Source organism: Erinaceus europaeus, chromosome 1 (assembly GCF_950295315.1).
Source record: "Erinaceus europaeus chromosome 1, mEriEur2.1, whole genome shotgun sequence".
NCBI lineage: Eukaryota > Metazoa > Chordata > Mammalia > Eulipotyphla > Erinaceidae > Erinaceus > Erinaceus europaeus.
The window spans coordinates 32,873,660-32,890,264 of NC_080162.1; the positions used below are offsets into that span (position 1 = coordinate 32,873,660).

Below are 16,605 nucleotides of genomic sequence, written 5' to 3' on the forward strand. Positions count from 1 at the left end.
TAACCCTGGAGGCAAAAAGAAAAGAAAAATTTACTTATTTGGAGAGAGAAAATCAACAGAGTTGGGGAGATAGACAGGGAGAGAGAGGGACACCTGCAGCACTGCTTCACCAATTGCAAAGCTTTCCCCTTGCAGGTAGGGAGCCAGGGTTTGAACCTTGGTCTTTGTGCACTGTAACATGTATGCTCAACTAGCTATCTCACTGCCCCAGCCTCATCAGTTGTATTTTAAAAGACTATCTTTCTTACTAAATGAAACACAAACGCACTGAACTTCAACTACCACTAATTTGTTCATTCCCTAAAAATCTATGGGCTGCCCCTAGGCTGCCAGGGGTCTAAAGCACAAGACAAGAGGCCTGCCCTCCAGGGTTCCTGCCACCCCAAGCTGTATGACAGGTCAGATGAGGGTGGCATATTGAATGATTCCCACCCCCCAATCCACAAAGTGCAGCATGGCAGGGGTCCAGCAACAAAGATGAAAGGACACAGATAATTAACGCTACTCAGACCTAGTCTACAAAACCCTTTGTGCTCGCTTGAGAGAAAAAGAAAATAGATGCAAGCCCATTTCTGGTTTCTAGAACACAAGGACCTCTGAAATTATAAGACATTAAAATGAAACTTTGGGTAAAAGGACTCTTGTTCTGGCTGTAGATTTGATGTCAGATCAAAACTGAATTGCTCCTGAAAGCACAGGCATGGGCTTATTATTCAAGGTTTGCCCAACCCCTGCATGCAGATGAGACCTTAGCCCAAGTTACCCAGGCAGCTTCCCTAGCGGAGCCCACAGCCAACTCCTACAGAGTGAGGGCCATTTCTCCTGGTGACTTTTGTCCTCTCCTCTTTACCCCATGAGGGTCATCAAGGAAGCATCAGACTATTTTTGGAGGAATTGTTCTAGAATGTTCTGTTGGACAAGTGAGTTGGCAGCAGCTAAGCCACATCCCAATTAGTAATTGCTCAGCACTTATTAGTGAAACAAAGACAGGAGCCCCAGAAGGGGGCCTTTCCACAGGAGAATGCTGGGTGTGTCCCACAGGGTCTCTGAACAAAGCAAAGTAGATACAGGAAGGCTGTTGCCAGCTTGGCTCTGAGCCTGTGTTCACTTGAGAATGCCTGCAAAGAGCTGAATGAAAACCTAGTCCAGGTCTCAAGAGTTGAGGCCTGCCATTTTCTCACTGCACCCTGGCCACCTCTGGGTACCTACAATCCCCTAGCTGCAAAGCCTGGAGATAATAACGTGCTTGAACACACTGGTGTGAGTCAGAAGGCACCTGTCCCTGGTCGGATATTGGGTGCATTCAGTCGTGAAGTCAACACCTCAGTTCCTCTTTGGCATTTAGTTCTAACAAAGCACAGTGCATTTCTGGAACAAGAGTAGAGTGGTCCTCCTGCTCCCCATGAGCAGTAGGATTGGAGAGAAGAGTTACATCTGGACTCTGCCTCAATCTTGTACGCAGAGCTAACCCCTACAGATGCTGTTGGGGGCACACATGTGTGTGTGTATTGGGGGGGTGGTTCAAGTGGACAGTGTAGAAGCCAGAGATCAGTTTTGGTGACAGCTCTGGCACCTGTGGTCAGTGCTTGGAAGTGAATCACACCTCTGGCTCCAGCTGCTGCACTTTTTACTGTCCATGTGCTCAGAAGCATCTGGGAAAGTCGGTCTTAGTGTGGTGACTAATTAGGGTGCTAATTAACACAAAAGACATCTTAGCACATGAGCCAGCAGGCTGTCAAGCGTGACTTCTGCCACCCAAGTGCCAAGCCCCAGGGCAATGCCTATGTGAGCTAACCAGGCCTGCACCAACTACCCACACTACCACAGGAGGGGCTGCCGGCGTCTCTCCTGCTCAGCGGCCACGTGCCCATCATAGAGCTCCTTCAGTCGCAGAAGCAGCTCCTCCAAGTTCTCCCCAGTGACTGCTGACAAGGCAATAGCCTGGTGCCCCAGACGGGCCTGCAGCTCAGGCAGATTGGTCTTTGCCTGGGGGAGGTCGATCTTATTTGCAACCACAGCGTGGGGTCTCTGAGATAGACCTTCTGCATACTTTTCCAGTTCAAACTTGAGGTCCTCCACCTGAGTCCATGGCTCTGGTGCTGAGAGATCCACCACAAACAGTAGAAGGCCGCAGCGTTCAATGTGCCGGAGGAAAGCAAAGCCCAGGCCCCGGTTCTGGTGTGCGCCTCGCACTATGCCTGGGATGTCAGCCACTGTGAAAAAGACGGGGTCTGTGAGAGCAGTCCCTTCTCCAAGCGGAGACTCTCCTTTCAAGGAATATCCTGGATCTAGAGTTATTCTATTTGTTGTCATGGGGCCAACTGCCCTGTGAGATATTTCAGCTTCAGTTCTGCAAATTGCTTGGAAATATTTGGGTGACAGGCATGACAGCAGATCAATCTAACAAGGAATATTAAACACATTCCATCTTTCACCTCAAAATCCTTCTACCGCGGGGAAAATGGCTTCTTGTAATCTATTAATAATTTGATTACTGATAGAAATTATTATAGAGGACTTTGCAAATATAAAGTGCTATACAAATAACATTACCAGCAGGCTTACTATTTTTAATGGGTACATTATCTCCTGGGGAAAAAAAAAAGTTTTCTTCTTTTAAAATGGTACAGGGAAAGCTTTTAAAATCACATGTTGTCTACATGACTGAAGCTGCCGAGTTTTCCATAGATGAAAAGGAAGAATAAAGGCAGTGAGAAGGAATAATTTCCTTAGGTCTGAAATTTAAACTCAAATTTCTGAACTGCAACTAACAGATGCCTGGGGGATGGGGCGGGAAGCAAATCTAAAACCGAATTTTGATGGAACACTGCAATTGTTTAAATTAGGAAAAATAATGCTCCATGCTAGACAGGAAGCTCAATAAGGATTACATAATTACTGCTCTGAATTAAATAGTAAACCCACCCTTCTGAGAGAATTTTGGAAGTCTTACCTGCTAACTGTTGATAGTTTTCATAGTGGACAATCCCAACATGGGGGTTTAAGGTGGTGAATGGGTAGGAGGCCACAGCAGGCTTTGCATTTGAAATGGCCCGGAGAAGTGAAGACTTCCCTGCATTGGGGAACCCGACCTAGAAGGGCAGGTAGAAATGCTGTATTATTACTGGAATCTATTAATACTCAAGGAGAACATCAGGATCCGAGTCAAGGACAGTGAACAGGACAGCAGCTAGAAGAGGTAAGCTGCAATCTCTCTCTTTTTAAAAAATTTTTTTTATTATATTTATTTTCCCTTTTGTTGCCCTTGTTGTTTTTATTGTTGCTATTGTTATTAATGTTGTCATTGTTGGACAGGACAGAGAGAAATGGAGAGAGAAATGGAGAGAGGGTAAGACAGAGGGGGAGAGAAAGGCAGATACCTGCAGACCTGCTTTACCACCTGTGAAGTGACTCCCCTGCAGGTGGGGAGTCAGGGGCTCGAACCGGGATCTTTACGTTGGTCCTTGTGCTTTGCACCACGTGCGCTTAACTGCAGCGCTACTGCCCAACTCCCCAGCTGCCATCTCTTCTAGTTCAGGCAAACCCACCAGCAGGGACCATAATCTGTAGCTTCGGTTTGTGTAAAATGCCACTTTCTTCCCTTCAGAGCTCAGTGTGATACCCACCATCCCTACATGTGCCACTGTCTTAAGCTCCAGAAAGAGGATTCGCTGCTGCCCGGGCTGTCCAGGGGTACATATCACAGGTGCGCGATTGTCATTGGCCAGGAAAAAGCGGTTACCCTTTCCTCCTGCGCCACCCAGGGCGGCAATATACTCATCATTTGGGTGTGACAGGTCAGCCACAACTTCATTTCCTTCCTTTACTAAGGTACCCATGGGGACCTGAAAAGCAACAAAAAATTTATTGGGCTGGGCCAGGGAGATAGCATAATGGGTATACAAAACATCTTCATACCTGAGGCTCCAAGAACTCAGGTTCAACCCCCTGCACCAGCATAATAAGCCATCACTGGGAAGTGCTCTGGTTTAAAAAAAAGTTTATTGGGCTAAAGAGGAAAGATAAGAAGAGCAGATTGGCATTAGTGTACTTATCTAGGTTATGAGTGGGGAGATGCTGGACAGGAGAGAAGGGGAACCAACTAAGCTCCTTCCACAGAGTTATAAGTACTGGAAAAAGTTCCACTTCAAAAGGATTCTACAGGGCTGGCAACACTCCAAGCAAACCAAATTAATGGCTTCTTTAGGTAGTTTTTCTAAAACATTCGAGTGAGGAAAACTCAAGTCCAGCAGCAGTCCTGAACACAGAGGATGATATGTGGGGTCAGGGTTAGAAAAACAGTGGACACATCATAGGCTCCCCATCTTTTTTTTGCCTCCAGGGTTATTGTTGGGGCTCAGTGCCTACACTATGAATCCACTGCTCCTGGAGACCATTTTCCCCATATTTTCATTGCCTTTGTTGTTATTGCTGTTGTTGCCAGACAGGACAGAGAGAAATAGAGAGAGGAGGGGAAGACAGAGAAGGGGAGAGAAAGATAGACACCTGCAGACCTACACTGCTTGTGAAGCAACCCCCTGCAGGTGGGGAGCCAGGGGCTCGAACCAGGATCCTTACTCTGGTCCTTGTGCTTCTTGACATATGCGCTTAACTCAGTGAGCTACTGCCCAGTCCCCGCTCCCCATCTTTTTAAGATTTATTTTTAACATTTTATTTTAATGAGTGTTAGAGAGAAAAATAAATAAATAAATAAAGAGAGGGGTGTGGGGTAGGGGGGAGACACCAGGGCATCGCTCAGCTTTGGCTTCTGCTGGTAGCAGTGATTGAACCTGGGATGGCTAGGGTATCAGGCATATAGGTTCAGTGCTCAACACTGAACTGAATCCTGATCCCAGGAATCCCTATTAAAAAATTATTATAACAACAATAAGGGCAACAAAAAGGAAAAAATAATAGTCTCCAGGAGCAGTGGATTTACAGTGCAGGTACTGAGTAATAACAATAATCCTGAAGACATATATATATATATTTACTTATTTTGTGTATGTGTTTGTGTGTGTGACTGCTTTAACAGGTCACATGTGTCCATGGGATAAAATTAGACTGTTTACCTTATGGAGGATGGCCATGAGTTCCAACCACAGGAACTTTGGCTGGCACCTTTGAACCCAGCAGCAGGGCATTCTAACACCAGAACTGGAGGCCCTGCAGCCTTGCTTACCTTGATGTAGAGGATGGCACCATTTTGCCCAAAGCAGTTCTTGCTGCCACCATTTTCTCCGTTACAGCCCTGATACCGAGACAGGACTGATGACAGTGACTTGACTTGGGGATCAACTGAAAGTCAGAACAAGAGGTTTCATGTTCTATTGTGCTAAAGAGAACCATCTGTGTGTTGCTGACCTGTGTCCAGTTTAAGAAATTTTAAAAATGCAAATAAAGAAGTGAAGGATCACTACTGCATGGTTTTACTCATATGTGAGTATACTGGTAGCTGAATAAAACAAATGAACTTGCAGGGACTAGCCAGTGGTGTACCTAGCAGAGAGTAGACATTAGAAAGAGAGAGAGAGAGAAAGAGAAAAAATGAAGGAGAGAGAGAAAAAAAGGTAGGAGTGGCAGAGTTATTGTGCAGGGATCACAGGCCCACCAATAACCCTAGTGGCAAAAAAAAAAAAAAAGTAATCAACTTGTCTCTTGGACTTTGTGAGAATATGACAGTTACTGTGGGTTTGCGTGGAATATTTTTAAAAAAACAGACATGTTTCACTATGCTGTGTGCTGGATTTACTCAGTACTCTAACAGTACTTACTGAGATAGTATAATATTAGACACTAAAAACAAGGGCAACAAAAGGGAATAAACAAATATTCAAAAAATATTAGACACTCTAGAGGTAAATTATCTCTGTTTTCCTGCAATAAAAATAAGCAAACAACAAGAAAGATCACTATCAAAGTTGTGCATTATTTTGCATTATATTCAAGGTGCATTATTTAAAGGTGAACAGTCACAATACAAAAATTATGTCAATGTCTTTTTTTTTTTTTTTTTTTTGCCTACAGGGTTATTGCTGGGACTCGGTGCCTGTACTACGAATCTACTGCTCCTGGAGGCCATTTTTCCCATTTTGTTGCCCTTGTTACACTTGTTGTCGTTATTATTATGGTTGTCATTACTGTTGTTATTGTTGGATAGGACAGAGAGAAATTGAGAGAGGAGGGGAAACAGAAAGGGGGAGAGAAAGACACCTGCAGACCTGCTTCACCGCTGTGAAGTGACCCCCGTGCAGGTAGGGAGCTGGGGGCTGGAACCAGGATCCTTACACTTGTCCTTGCATTTTGTGCCATGTGTACTTAACCCGCTGCTACTACCTAACCCCCCCCCCACACACACACACCTTTTTTCAAGAACACTGTACAGCTCTGGCTATTAGTGGTGTCAGGGACAGAACCTCACATGCAAGTCTGGTGCACCACCAGTGCCTAACTCTCTGGCCCTATATATCAATTTCTAAATACAAATTCCTATGAGGGTGAGAAGGTGGAACGCTTCTGCCCCAAGTATGTAGGGACACTGCAATTTTCTCCAACTGCCCCTCAGTACACATGCCTTTCAGAATGACATGGCCTCCATTGCCACCATCACCACCATCGGGGCCTCCAAACTCCTTCCGGGGCTCACTGTGGAAGCAGCTCATCCCATTGCCTCCATTTCCCCCTTGGATAAGCACTCGTCGATGGTCCACGAAATGCCTATTCTGCAGAGAACACAACATATTACATCACCATTCAACACTATAGTCTTTTTAAGGGCCAAACACCCATGTGAAGTGTGCCTTAATGCTTCTTTACCTCCCAGGCCCACAATAGCTCACTTGAATAGTGCCCCTATATTAAAGGAAGCTTCAGCTGTGCTTTCTTCCCATCTCTCTAAAAAGGAAAAAGTGGAGAAAGTCAGCCCAGAGTGGTGAAGTCCCAGAGACAATATATATATATATACCAGAGAAGTGTTCAGCTCTGATTTATAGTGGTGCTGGTGATTAAACCTGGGAACTCAGCTCAGAGCCTCAAGCTTAAACATCTGTTTGTATAACCACTATGCTATCTCCCCAGCTGAATTATTATTATTATTATTATTATTACCAGAGCACTGTTTAGCTCTGGCTTATGGTGGTGTGGGTAACTGAACCTGGGGCTCAGTAGCCTCAAGCATGAGAGTCTTTTGCATAGCCACTATGCTATCTCCCCAGCTACCCCAGCCCCTAAGTAATTCTTACTAATATTTTAGTCAGATATCAATAATCAATACAGATATAAAAAGTGGTCAGTGACAACCCCAACATTTTAAAATATTTTTATTAATTTTTATATTACAGAATTACATGTCGACAGGAGTTTGAATCCACACCATTCCCACCACCAGAGTTCTGAATCTTCACTCTCCCCACTGCAATCTGCCACAGTTCCCCTAAAGTTGTAGACATGGGCCAACCATCTTCTCTACAACTATCTGTCCATATTTATACATAGTTGCCCCTTCTTTTTCTGATTCAATCCTCTCTTCTCCTCTAAGCCGCTCATAACATCGAAGCTACCTCCATATGTCCCTCTCCTTTACCTTCTCTCTCTGGGTGACGTGTGTGTGTGTGTGTGTGTGTGTGTGTGTGTGTGTGTGTGTGTGTGTGTGTGTGTGTGTGTGTGTGTGTGTGTTTTAAATACCAGAGCACTGCTCAACTCTGGCTTATGTATTGTACCTGGGACCTTTGGTGCTTCAGGCATGAAAAGTTTTTTGCATAATCATTATGCTGTCTCCCCAGCCCCAACCCCAACATTTTCCAACCTAAAGAAAACAAAGGGGTAGGGACAGGACAGATAGCATAATGGTTATGCAAACAAACTCATGTCTGAGGCTCTGAAGTCCCAGGTTCAATCCCCCAACAAAAGCCACAGCTGAGCAGTGCTCTGCTAAAGAAAGAAAGGCAGAGAGAAAGAGAGAGAGAAAGAAAGGGAAAACAAGGATTGTTTAGAAAAGATTTCTTAAATAAAACACCCTTCTAGGTTTTCTCAAATAGAATTGCCTTAATTAGTTCTAGTTCCTTAGAAGGCAGTAACAAATGTGAGGGTCCTTGGTCAATTTCCAGGCTCCCAAACATGAAGAAAGGAGATTCTCTGCAGCATGATGAAATAAGGCTTGTCTGAAGTAGTTCAACAAACACCAAGCCCCTAATCTGAGAGGTTTCCATCTAGGACCTTAAAGAGACACAGTCTAGTTAAAGAATCAAATTAATGGGGCTGGTGGTGGTGATTCCAGTTAAAGAATGAAATTAATGGTACCTGGTTAAGTGCACATATTGACATGCATAAGGACCTTGATTCAAGCCCCAGTCCCCACCTGCAGGGGGGAAAGCTTTACAAGTGGGTGAAGCAGGTCTGTAAGGTGCCTCTCTCTCCCTTTTTACCTCCCCCCTCTCAATTTCTCTGTCCTATCAAGTCAAATAAATAAAGTTTTTTTAATTTTTTAAAAAGAATCCAATTAATTAGGTCAGTAATTACCAAATATATAATCTCACACTAACAGGAGTTCAACTACCCAAAGTGCTAAGGTGGGTCTATCCCAATGACCCTTCTTGCTTTGTGCATGAGTGTGGAGACAGAATATATGGACCCAGACAGCCCATTCATTGTGATCCAGCATTCTCATTCACTATTCTAGCAGCAAAAAAAAAAAAAACTGTTATTGGGCTCTCAAGCATGAGGTCCCTGGTTTGACCCCTGGGGTCATATGTGCCTCAGCGATACTCTGATTCTCTTTCTTATTAATAAATAAAATATTGGTGCTGGGTGGTTGCACATCTGATTAAGTATACATATTACCATGCACAAGGACCCAGGTTTAAGCCCCTGTCCCCATCTACAGGGGGAAAGCTTCACAAGTAATGAAGCAATGTTGTAGGTGTCTCTCTTTCTCTCCCTCTCTATCTCTCCATCCCTCTCCATTTCTCTGTTCTATTAAATAAAAAAAAATAAATAAAATTAAAAAAAAAGAATGTAAAATATTGAAGAAAGAGAAGAGGAAGAACACAGAAGGCTAGGGAGATAGCACAGTGGTAGTATATAGGACTTGTATGGAAGCAAGTCCAGGTTTGGGCTAGCAAGATAACTCATCTGGATAGTGCTACTACATTGTCATGAGCAAGACCCAACTTCGAGCCCAAACCCAACTGTACTGGAGAAAGCTTCAGTGCAGTGGTATGCTCCATGTTCTGTTTCTCCATCTGAAAGAGCTTGCTCAAAGTGGTGAAGCCTAGGTAATGACAGGGAAAAAAAAAAGTCCCAGGCTTAATCCCCAGTACTACCAATAGTAGTTAATCATTTGGTTAAATTAAAAAACAAAAACAAAAATGTATACAGCATCCTGAGAGGTGGTACAGTTGGGGAAAGGTTGTACTTTCAAGCATGAGGTCCTGAGTTTGATCCACAGCATCATATGTGCCAGAGTGACGCTCTACTTTTCTCTTCCTCTCCATCTAATAAGATTAAAAAATATATTATGGGCAGGGGAGATAGCATAATAGTTATGCAAAAAGACTTTTTAAAAAAATATTTATTTATTCCTTTTTGTTGCCCTTGTTGTTTTTACAAAAAGACTTTCATACCTGAGGCTCCAGGTTCAATTCTCTGTACTACCATAAGCCAAAGTTAGGCAGTACTCTGGTCTCTCTCTGCATCCCCCCCCCCTCTCTATATATATCACAAAAATTGTACATAGGAGCTAGGAGATAGTACAATGGTTATGCAAAAGACTCATGTTTGAGGCTCCCAGGTACAATAACCTCAGCACCATCAAAAGACAAAGCTGAACAGAACTTTAAAAAATTTTTAATTATAAGGCAGAAGAGGGGAGTCGGGCTGTAGCGCAGCGGGTTAAGCGCAGGTGGCGCAAAGCTCAAGGAGTGGTGTAAGGATCCCAGTTCGAGCCCCCAGCTCTCCACCTGCAGGGGAGTCGCTTCACAGGTGGTGAAGCAGGTCTGCAGGTGTCTATCTTTCTCTCCTCCTCTCTGTCTTCCCCTCCTCTCTCCATTTCTCTCTGTCCTATCCAACAATGACGACAACAACGATAATGACTACAACAATAAAACAACAAGGGCAACAAAAGGGAATAAATAAATAAAATAAAATATTTTAAAAAAAGTTAAAAAAAAAAGGCAGAAGAGATAGCATAATCACTATGCAAACAGACTCATGCCTGAGCGTCTCAGGTCCTAGGTTCAAAGCACCCCAACCCCCATAAGCCAGAGCTGAGCAGTGCTCTAGTGTAAAAAAAAAAAAATGCAGGATTTGTGCAATCCTTGACACTGCAAATACCAGCATAATGCTCTGGCTTTCTCATTATTAAATAAATCTCTAGAGCTGAGGAGATAGCATAATGGTTATGCAAAAAGACATTCATGTCTGAAACATCAATGTCCCAGGTTCAATAACCCACACCATCAGAAATGAGCTGAGCAGCGCTCTGGTCTCTTTCTATATATTTCTCTCTCATTAAAATAAAACAAATAGAATATACTTAATAAGAATAAATAAATAAACCTTAAAAAAAGGGCAGAAAGAATATACAGAAATATTTTAATATTCTCTGGCACCACCACATGGAAAAAACATGAATTACTATTTTAAAACCTTAATGTGATTTTTCCCATGGCAAATAAAGTCTCCCTTTAGGAAGAAATTAAGTAGATCACAAACACAAATTTTCTTTTTTAAAATTTTTTAAAATTATCTTTATTTATTTATTGGATAGAGACAGCCAGAAATCGGGAGAGAAGGGGGTGATAGAGAAGAAGAGAGACACCTACAACCCTGCTTCACTACTTGCAAAGCTCTCCTCCTGCAGGTGGGGACCGGGGGCTTGAACCCAGGTCCTTGTGCATTGTAACATGTACACTCAACCAGGTGTGCCACCACCTGGCCCCCCAATTTTTCTTAAATTAAGTTTTTTTTTTTTTCCTTTCTTCTATCAGAGTACTGCTCAGCTCTGGCTTATGGTGGTGTGCAGGAACTGAACCTAGACTTTGGAGTCCCAGGAATGAGCATCTCTTTGCATAATCATTATGCTATCTTCCCCCACACAATCATTCATGTTTTAATTTTTTATTTTATTTTTTGTTTTAGAGAGGCCAGACAGAGAGACCAGAAACACACACACACACACACACACACACACACAGGCCAGGCAGAGAGAAGTGAGAAAGAGAAAGACCAGACAACAGAGAGAGAGAGAGAGAGAGGCCAGACAGAGGAGAGATATCATTCATGTTTTTTAAATGGAAAGTTTTAGTAAACAGAACAAGAAAAACTTGTAAGTTTTTTTTTTTTCCTTTTTACTTGTGATTAAATAGTAGGGCATAAGAGTGTAAGATTACAGTATATAGTTCCACACCATTCCTACCACCAAAAACTTGCAAGGTTTAAGGAGCTATAAAACAAAAGGCCTATTGTCCCTTAATTCTTTTTTAAAGGTTTACTTATTAATGAGAGAGAAGGAGAGAGAGAATAAGTGTATCACTCTGACACATGAAATGCCAGGGATTGAACTTGGGACATCATGCTTGAGTCTAATGCTTCATCCACTAAACTACCTCCTATGACACACAAATAACGTTTTAATTAATAAATATTGGGGGTAAGGCAGTGGTGCACCTGGTTAAGCACACATATTACAGTACACAAGGACCTGGGTTCAAGCCCCTGGTCCCTACCTGCAGGGCTGTAGGTGTCTCTCTGTCTCTTATCCTCTCTATTCCCTACCCCCTCTCAGTTTCTCTGTTCTCTATCCAAAAATAAGCAAATAAATAGATAAATATTTAAAAAGGGAAATATTCATACATTACTGGGGAAATAGCTCAGCTGGTAGAGGATCAGATTTGCATACCTGAGGTTCCTGGTTTGAATCCCAGTGCCATATGTGCCAGAGTAGAGCTCTGGTTTCTCCCTCTCTCACATGTAGTAAATAAAATAAAGGAGGGGGAGTCGGGCTGTAGCGCAGCGGGTTAAGCGCAGGTGACGCAAAGCACAAGGACCGGCATAAGGATCCCGGTTCGAACCCCGGCTCCCCACCTGCAGGGGAGTCGCTTCACAGGCGGTGAAGCAGGTCTGCAGGTGTCTATCTTTCTCTCCTCCTCTCTGTCTTCCCCTCCTCTCTCCATTTCTCTCTGTCCTATCCAACAACGACAACAACAATAATAACTACAACAATAAAAAAAACAACAAGGGCAACAAAAGGGAATAAATAAATAAAATTAAAAAATAAATAAATAAATAAATAAAATAAAATAAAGGAGGGAAAAATGGTCACATTCCCTTCAAATGCTGTTGTTTTTATGAGAGCACAGTAATAGGGACACCAGCGTCTTCATTTATTTCACTGTATCATTCCTGTGTGTATCCCTTCAATAACCTAAGCAGGGTACACACAGACAAGATAATAAAAAATGAGGTAGCTGCAAGTTCAAGTTTACAAGTCTCACCAGCTTTTTTTCAGAGAGCTGCTTCTTTCTAGGGAGTTCTTGATGCTTGGCACAGGTGACCCTGCTAGAAGAGAAAAGCCTAGGAGATGCCTGATGCTGAAGGAGGGTCCTCATAGATGGGGCACAGCGCTCCGCACCTTCAAGTGTCATCCACAGTCTGGCCAAGAACAGCCTTGCTGGCGGCATGGCTCTCTACACTTTGGCAAAGTCAGAGGCCTGAACGTACTTTGGACAATGTAGACCTGAATATCTAGATAAAAGAAAAGAGACATGCAAAAAAAAAAAAGTTGAAAAATAAAACACAAAGCAGAACTTGGGACTGGGTTTGGTGTATTGCACCTAAATAAAAGATTCTGGGGTGGGGGTGGGGGGGTCAGGTCCTATAACATGATGGCAGAGGAGGACCTAGTGGGGGTTGAATTGTTATGCGGAAAACTGAGAAATGTTACACATGTAAAAACTACTATATTTTACTGTTAACTGTAAACCATTAATCCCCTCAATGAAAAAAAGAAAAGAGACACACCTGGTACACAATAAACTTTTCACGCATTTTTTTGAAAATGCAAGTGGGGACCAGCAACTTGAACCTGTGTCCTTGTGCACTGTAATATGTGCACTTAACCAGGTCCTATCTTCCAAAAATTTTTATTAGAGAGGTGGGGAAAAAAAGAACCAGAGCACCACTCTGGGACATGCAATATTGGAGATTGAAATCAGGACCTCAAGCGTGAGAATCCAAAACTTTAGACCTGAGAGTCCATAGTGCCCCCTCTCTATTATTTCAGAGAGAAAGTGAGTGGCACGATACCATTGCTTCCCCTCAAACCCAGGCTCAAACTCAGGATTTCTAACACAGTAAGGCATACACCTTATCAGGTGAAGGTGTCTCTTTCTCTCCATCTCTATTTCCTCTCTCCCTCTTGAGTTCTCTCTGTTCTATCAAATTAAAAACAGTAGATATTTTTAAAAAATAAAATGCCCTTTGCTCAACAAATTGTTTGGCTTCGTATGTTAACTCTCCTTTCAATCACCAGGTTCCAGATGCCACCAGGATGCTGGCCAGGCTTCCCTGGATTGAAGACCCCACCAATGTGTCCTGGAGCTCAGCTTCCCAGAGACACACCTTACTAGGGAAAGAGAGAGGCAGACTGGGAGTATGGACCGACCAGTCAACGCCCATGTTCAGCGGGGAAGCAATTACAGAAGCCAGACCTTCTACCTTCTGCAACCCTCAACGACCCTGGGTCCATGCTCCCAGAAGGCTAGAGAATGGGAAAGCTATCATGGGAGGGGGTGGGTTATGGAGATTGGGTGGTGGGAATTGTGTGGAGTTGTACCCCTCCTACCTTATGTTTTTGTTCATTAATCCTTACTTAAATAAAAAATTTAAAAAAATAAAATAAAGATTAATGAAATACAAAAAATAAATTTAAAAAAATGCCCTTTAAAAAAGGGCTGGGGGGGGGGAAGAGACAGCATAATGGTTATGCAAAGAGATGTTTTTGTATGGGGATTGAGTCCAGGGCCTCAGACACCTACTGCTCAACCCTGGCCCAAGTTTTATTACATTTGTTTTATTACATATGATATGAGAGAGTTTCACATGAGACAGAGAGAGACAAGCCAGAACACTATTCCAATACATGTGCTTCCAGGGGTTGAACTAAGAACCTCAGATACAGAGGTTGAATACTCTTACCAGTTGAGAGCTATTTCCCCAGCTGCTTATTATTAATTTTTCCAGAGCACTAGTCAGCTCTGACTTACGGTGGTGCTGGGAATTCAACCTAGGACTTCAGAACCTCTGGCGTGAAAGTTGTTTGCATAACCATTCTGTTATCTCCCCAGCCCTCTTTTTTTTAGAGAAACACACACACATCTCCCCAGCCCTCTTTATTACTATTATTAGAGAAAAACACACACAAACAGCAGAACACTGCTCAGCTCTAGCTTATGGTGGTGCTGGGAATTGAACCTGGAACCTTGGAGCTTCAGTCATGAAAGTCTTTTACATAACAATTGTGCTGTCTCCCCAGCCCTTTTTTCTATTTTTTATTTTTTATATTTACTTATTTTCCCTTTTGTTGCCCTTGTTTTTTATTATTGTTGTTATTGATTCCATCGTTGTTGGATAGGACAGAGAGAAATGGAGGTCAGTCCAGAGCAGTTACATCATGGTGATGACAAAAGAAAGTTATGTATGTATGGGTATATAGATATAAAGTAGGGTCAGAGAGGTGGCCCACATTTTGAATGGATGAGGCTCTGAGTTTGTTCCCTGACATCACATTACAAAATGTGTTGGCAGGCCACTTAACATTGTTTTGTTAAGCCCAGTGTCCACTGGGTCACAGCAGTCATAATTTGCCAGGGACCTCTACTAAACTGACTATAGCAGTGTCCTTTTTTTTTAAATTTCATTTTAAATATTTATTTTCATGAGAAGAGATGGAGACAGTAAGAGATAAGAGTAGTGTTCAGTTCTGGCATATGGTGGTGTCTGGAACTCTGGGATCTCAGACATGCAAGTCCTGTGTTTAATGTTGATCTATCTCCCTTTTTACAACACTCTGCTGGGGGCTTCCACTTGTTTTAATAACTCATCTCCCACTATACTCTTTCTTGCTAGGCTCAGTTCTGGCCTATGATGGTGCTGGGGAATTGAACCTGGGGACCTCAGAGTCTAAAGCACTACAGTCTTCTTTGCATAACTGTCATGCTATCTCCTTCACTCCACTTTCCACCCTGGATGACTTCTTTGCCCCTGCTGGTTCCTGGGATTATGCATTCTAGCTCCGCAGGTCCTTGGGTCTGGGGTGGAAACTAAGTGAAGTCATCAGATCAGGCTGAAGTACTCCTGTGCTCCCTAACTCTCCCTGTTAAAAAACTCCGCTTACCCCACACCACCATAATCCAGAGCTGAGCAATGCTGTTAAAAAAAAAACAAAAAACTTCGCTAACTAGTGCTCCTGCAATGGTGGGTGCCACCTGATTCCCGAATTCTTACAACCTAAAGCTCAGAAGTCTGTCACCTTAGAAGTTGCCATTTGGGGGGGCCGGGCGGTAGCACAGCGGGTTAAGCGCACTTGGATCCCGCGGTAAGGATCCCGGTTCAAGCTTCCGGCTCCCCAACTGCAGGGGGGTCGCTTCACAAACAGTGAAGCAGGTCTCCATGTGTCTGTCTTTCTCTCCCCACCTGTATTCCCCGCCTCTCTTGATTTCTGTCCTATCCAATAACAACAAAAATAATAATAACAACGATAAACAAGGGCAACAAAAGGGAAAAAATGGACTCCAGGAGCAGTGGATTCATAGTGCATGCACCAAGCCCCAGCAATAACCCTGGAGGAGGCAAAAAAAAAAAAAAAGTCATTTGCTCAGTCCCAAGCCTTCTGCTTCTTAGCAAAGTCGTTCCGTTTCACGGCAGGGCTCTTCCCAAGTGCTGTCTTCCGCCCTCAAACTTGGGAGGCGACTTAGTTCTTTGCTAATTAGAATCCTCTGGGGCGAACTCGCCCTACCGCTCTCCCGCCCTGCCCGCGTGGTGTCCGCGATGGCTTCTGGCCAGCACCCGCACTGTGCTCGTTTCCTACAAAAGCCCTGCCAGGACGCGGGGACCCAGCGACGGTCCCGAACAGCCGCCTGGCGCGGACCGCTCAGTTCGCAGAAGGGTCCACACAACCGAAGCTTCTACTTCACCTCGAGCCCTCCGCCCGCGCCCGCACTCACCGGCTCACTGGAGGCCACTTCCGGGACAGCGCGCGGCAGTTTACTTCCGGGGCATCCGGGACACGCCCCCTAAGCCGCTGCAGTGCGCACGTGTAGAAACAGCTGAGTGTTAAGGACCTGAGGTTGTAGCAGACATGTGGTCTGCTGGGCGGGAGCAGGGGAGGGAATAGAAGCGCTGGAGCGACCCGCCCTCTCTGGAAACCTCCCCTAAGAGTTGGCGTCATTCCCGCCATGCCATCGTGCGTTCACCGCTGCTGTCCGCCAGTGACATCTTGTGCCAGTCGTGTGACGTCACCTCTCAGGTGTGTACAGGTACCAGGCAGAGCTTCAGAAACCGAGGACCCCAGTCTGACAGGACGTGCTCAAGCCGACTCTCTATAGTGAC

The 16,605-nt window shown here is 44.0% G+C and overlaps 1 protein-coding gene across 1 annotated transcript; it reads right to left on the reverse strand.

Annotated features, from left to right (window-relative positions):
• Positions 1-951: 951 nt before the first annotated feature.
• On the reverse strand, positions 952-16,425 carry MTG2 (mitochondrial ribosome associated GTPase 2). The gene is made up of 7 exons (XM_007520365.3): positions 16,221-16,425; positions 12,492-12,741; positions 6,575-6,722; positions 5,183-5,298; positions 3,627-3,845; positions 2,954-3,092; positions 952-2,213 (listed from the first exon to the last, which is right to left on the reverse strand). The coding sequence occupies exons 2-7, from the start codon at positions 12,675-12,677 to the stop codon at positions 1,819-1,821; spliced, it is 1,203 nt and encodes a 400-aa protein (XP_007520427.1). The 5' UTR covers positions 12,678-12,741; positions 16,221-16,425; the 3' UTR covers positions 952-1,818.
• Positions 16,426-16,605: the final 180 nt, after the last annotated feature.

Coding starts and splice junctions, on each gene's coding strand:
- MTG2 (XM_007520365.3), bottom strand. CDS start 12,677: ATGCCGCCAGCAAGGCTGTTCTTGGCCAGACTGTGGATGACACTTGAA. Junction 6,723..12,491: donor AGCTCTCTGAAAAAAAGCTG/GTGAGACTTGTA, acceptor TGTTCTCTGCAG/AATAGGCATTTCGTGGACCA. Junction 3,093..3,626: donor CAGTGGCACATGTAGGGATG/GTGGGTATCACA, acceptor CTGCCCTTCTAG/GTCGGGTTCCCCAATGCAGG.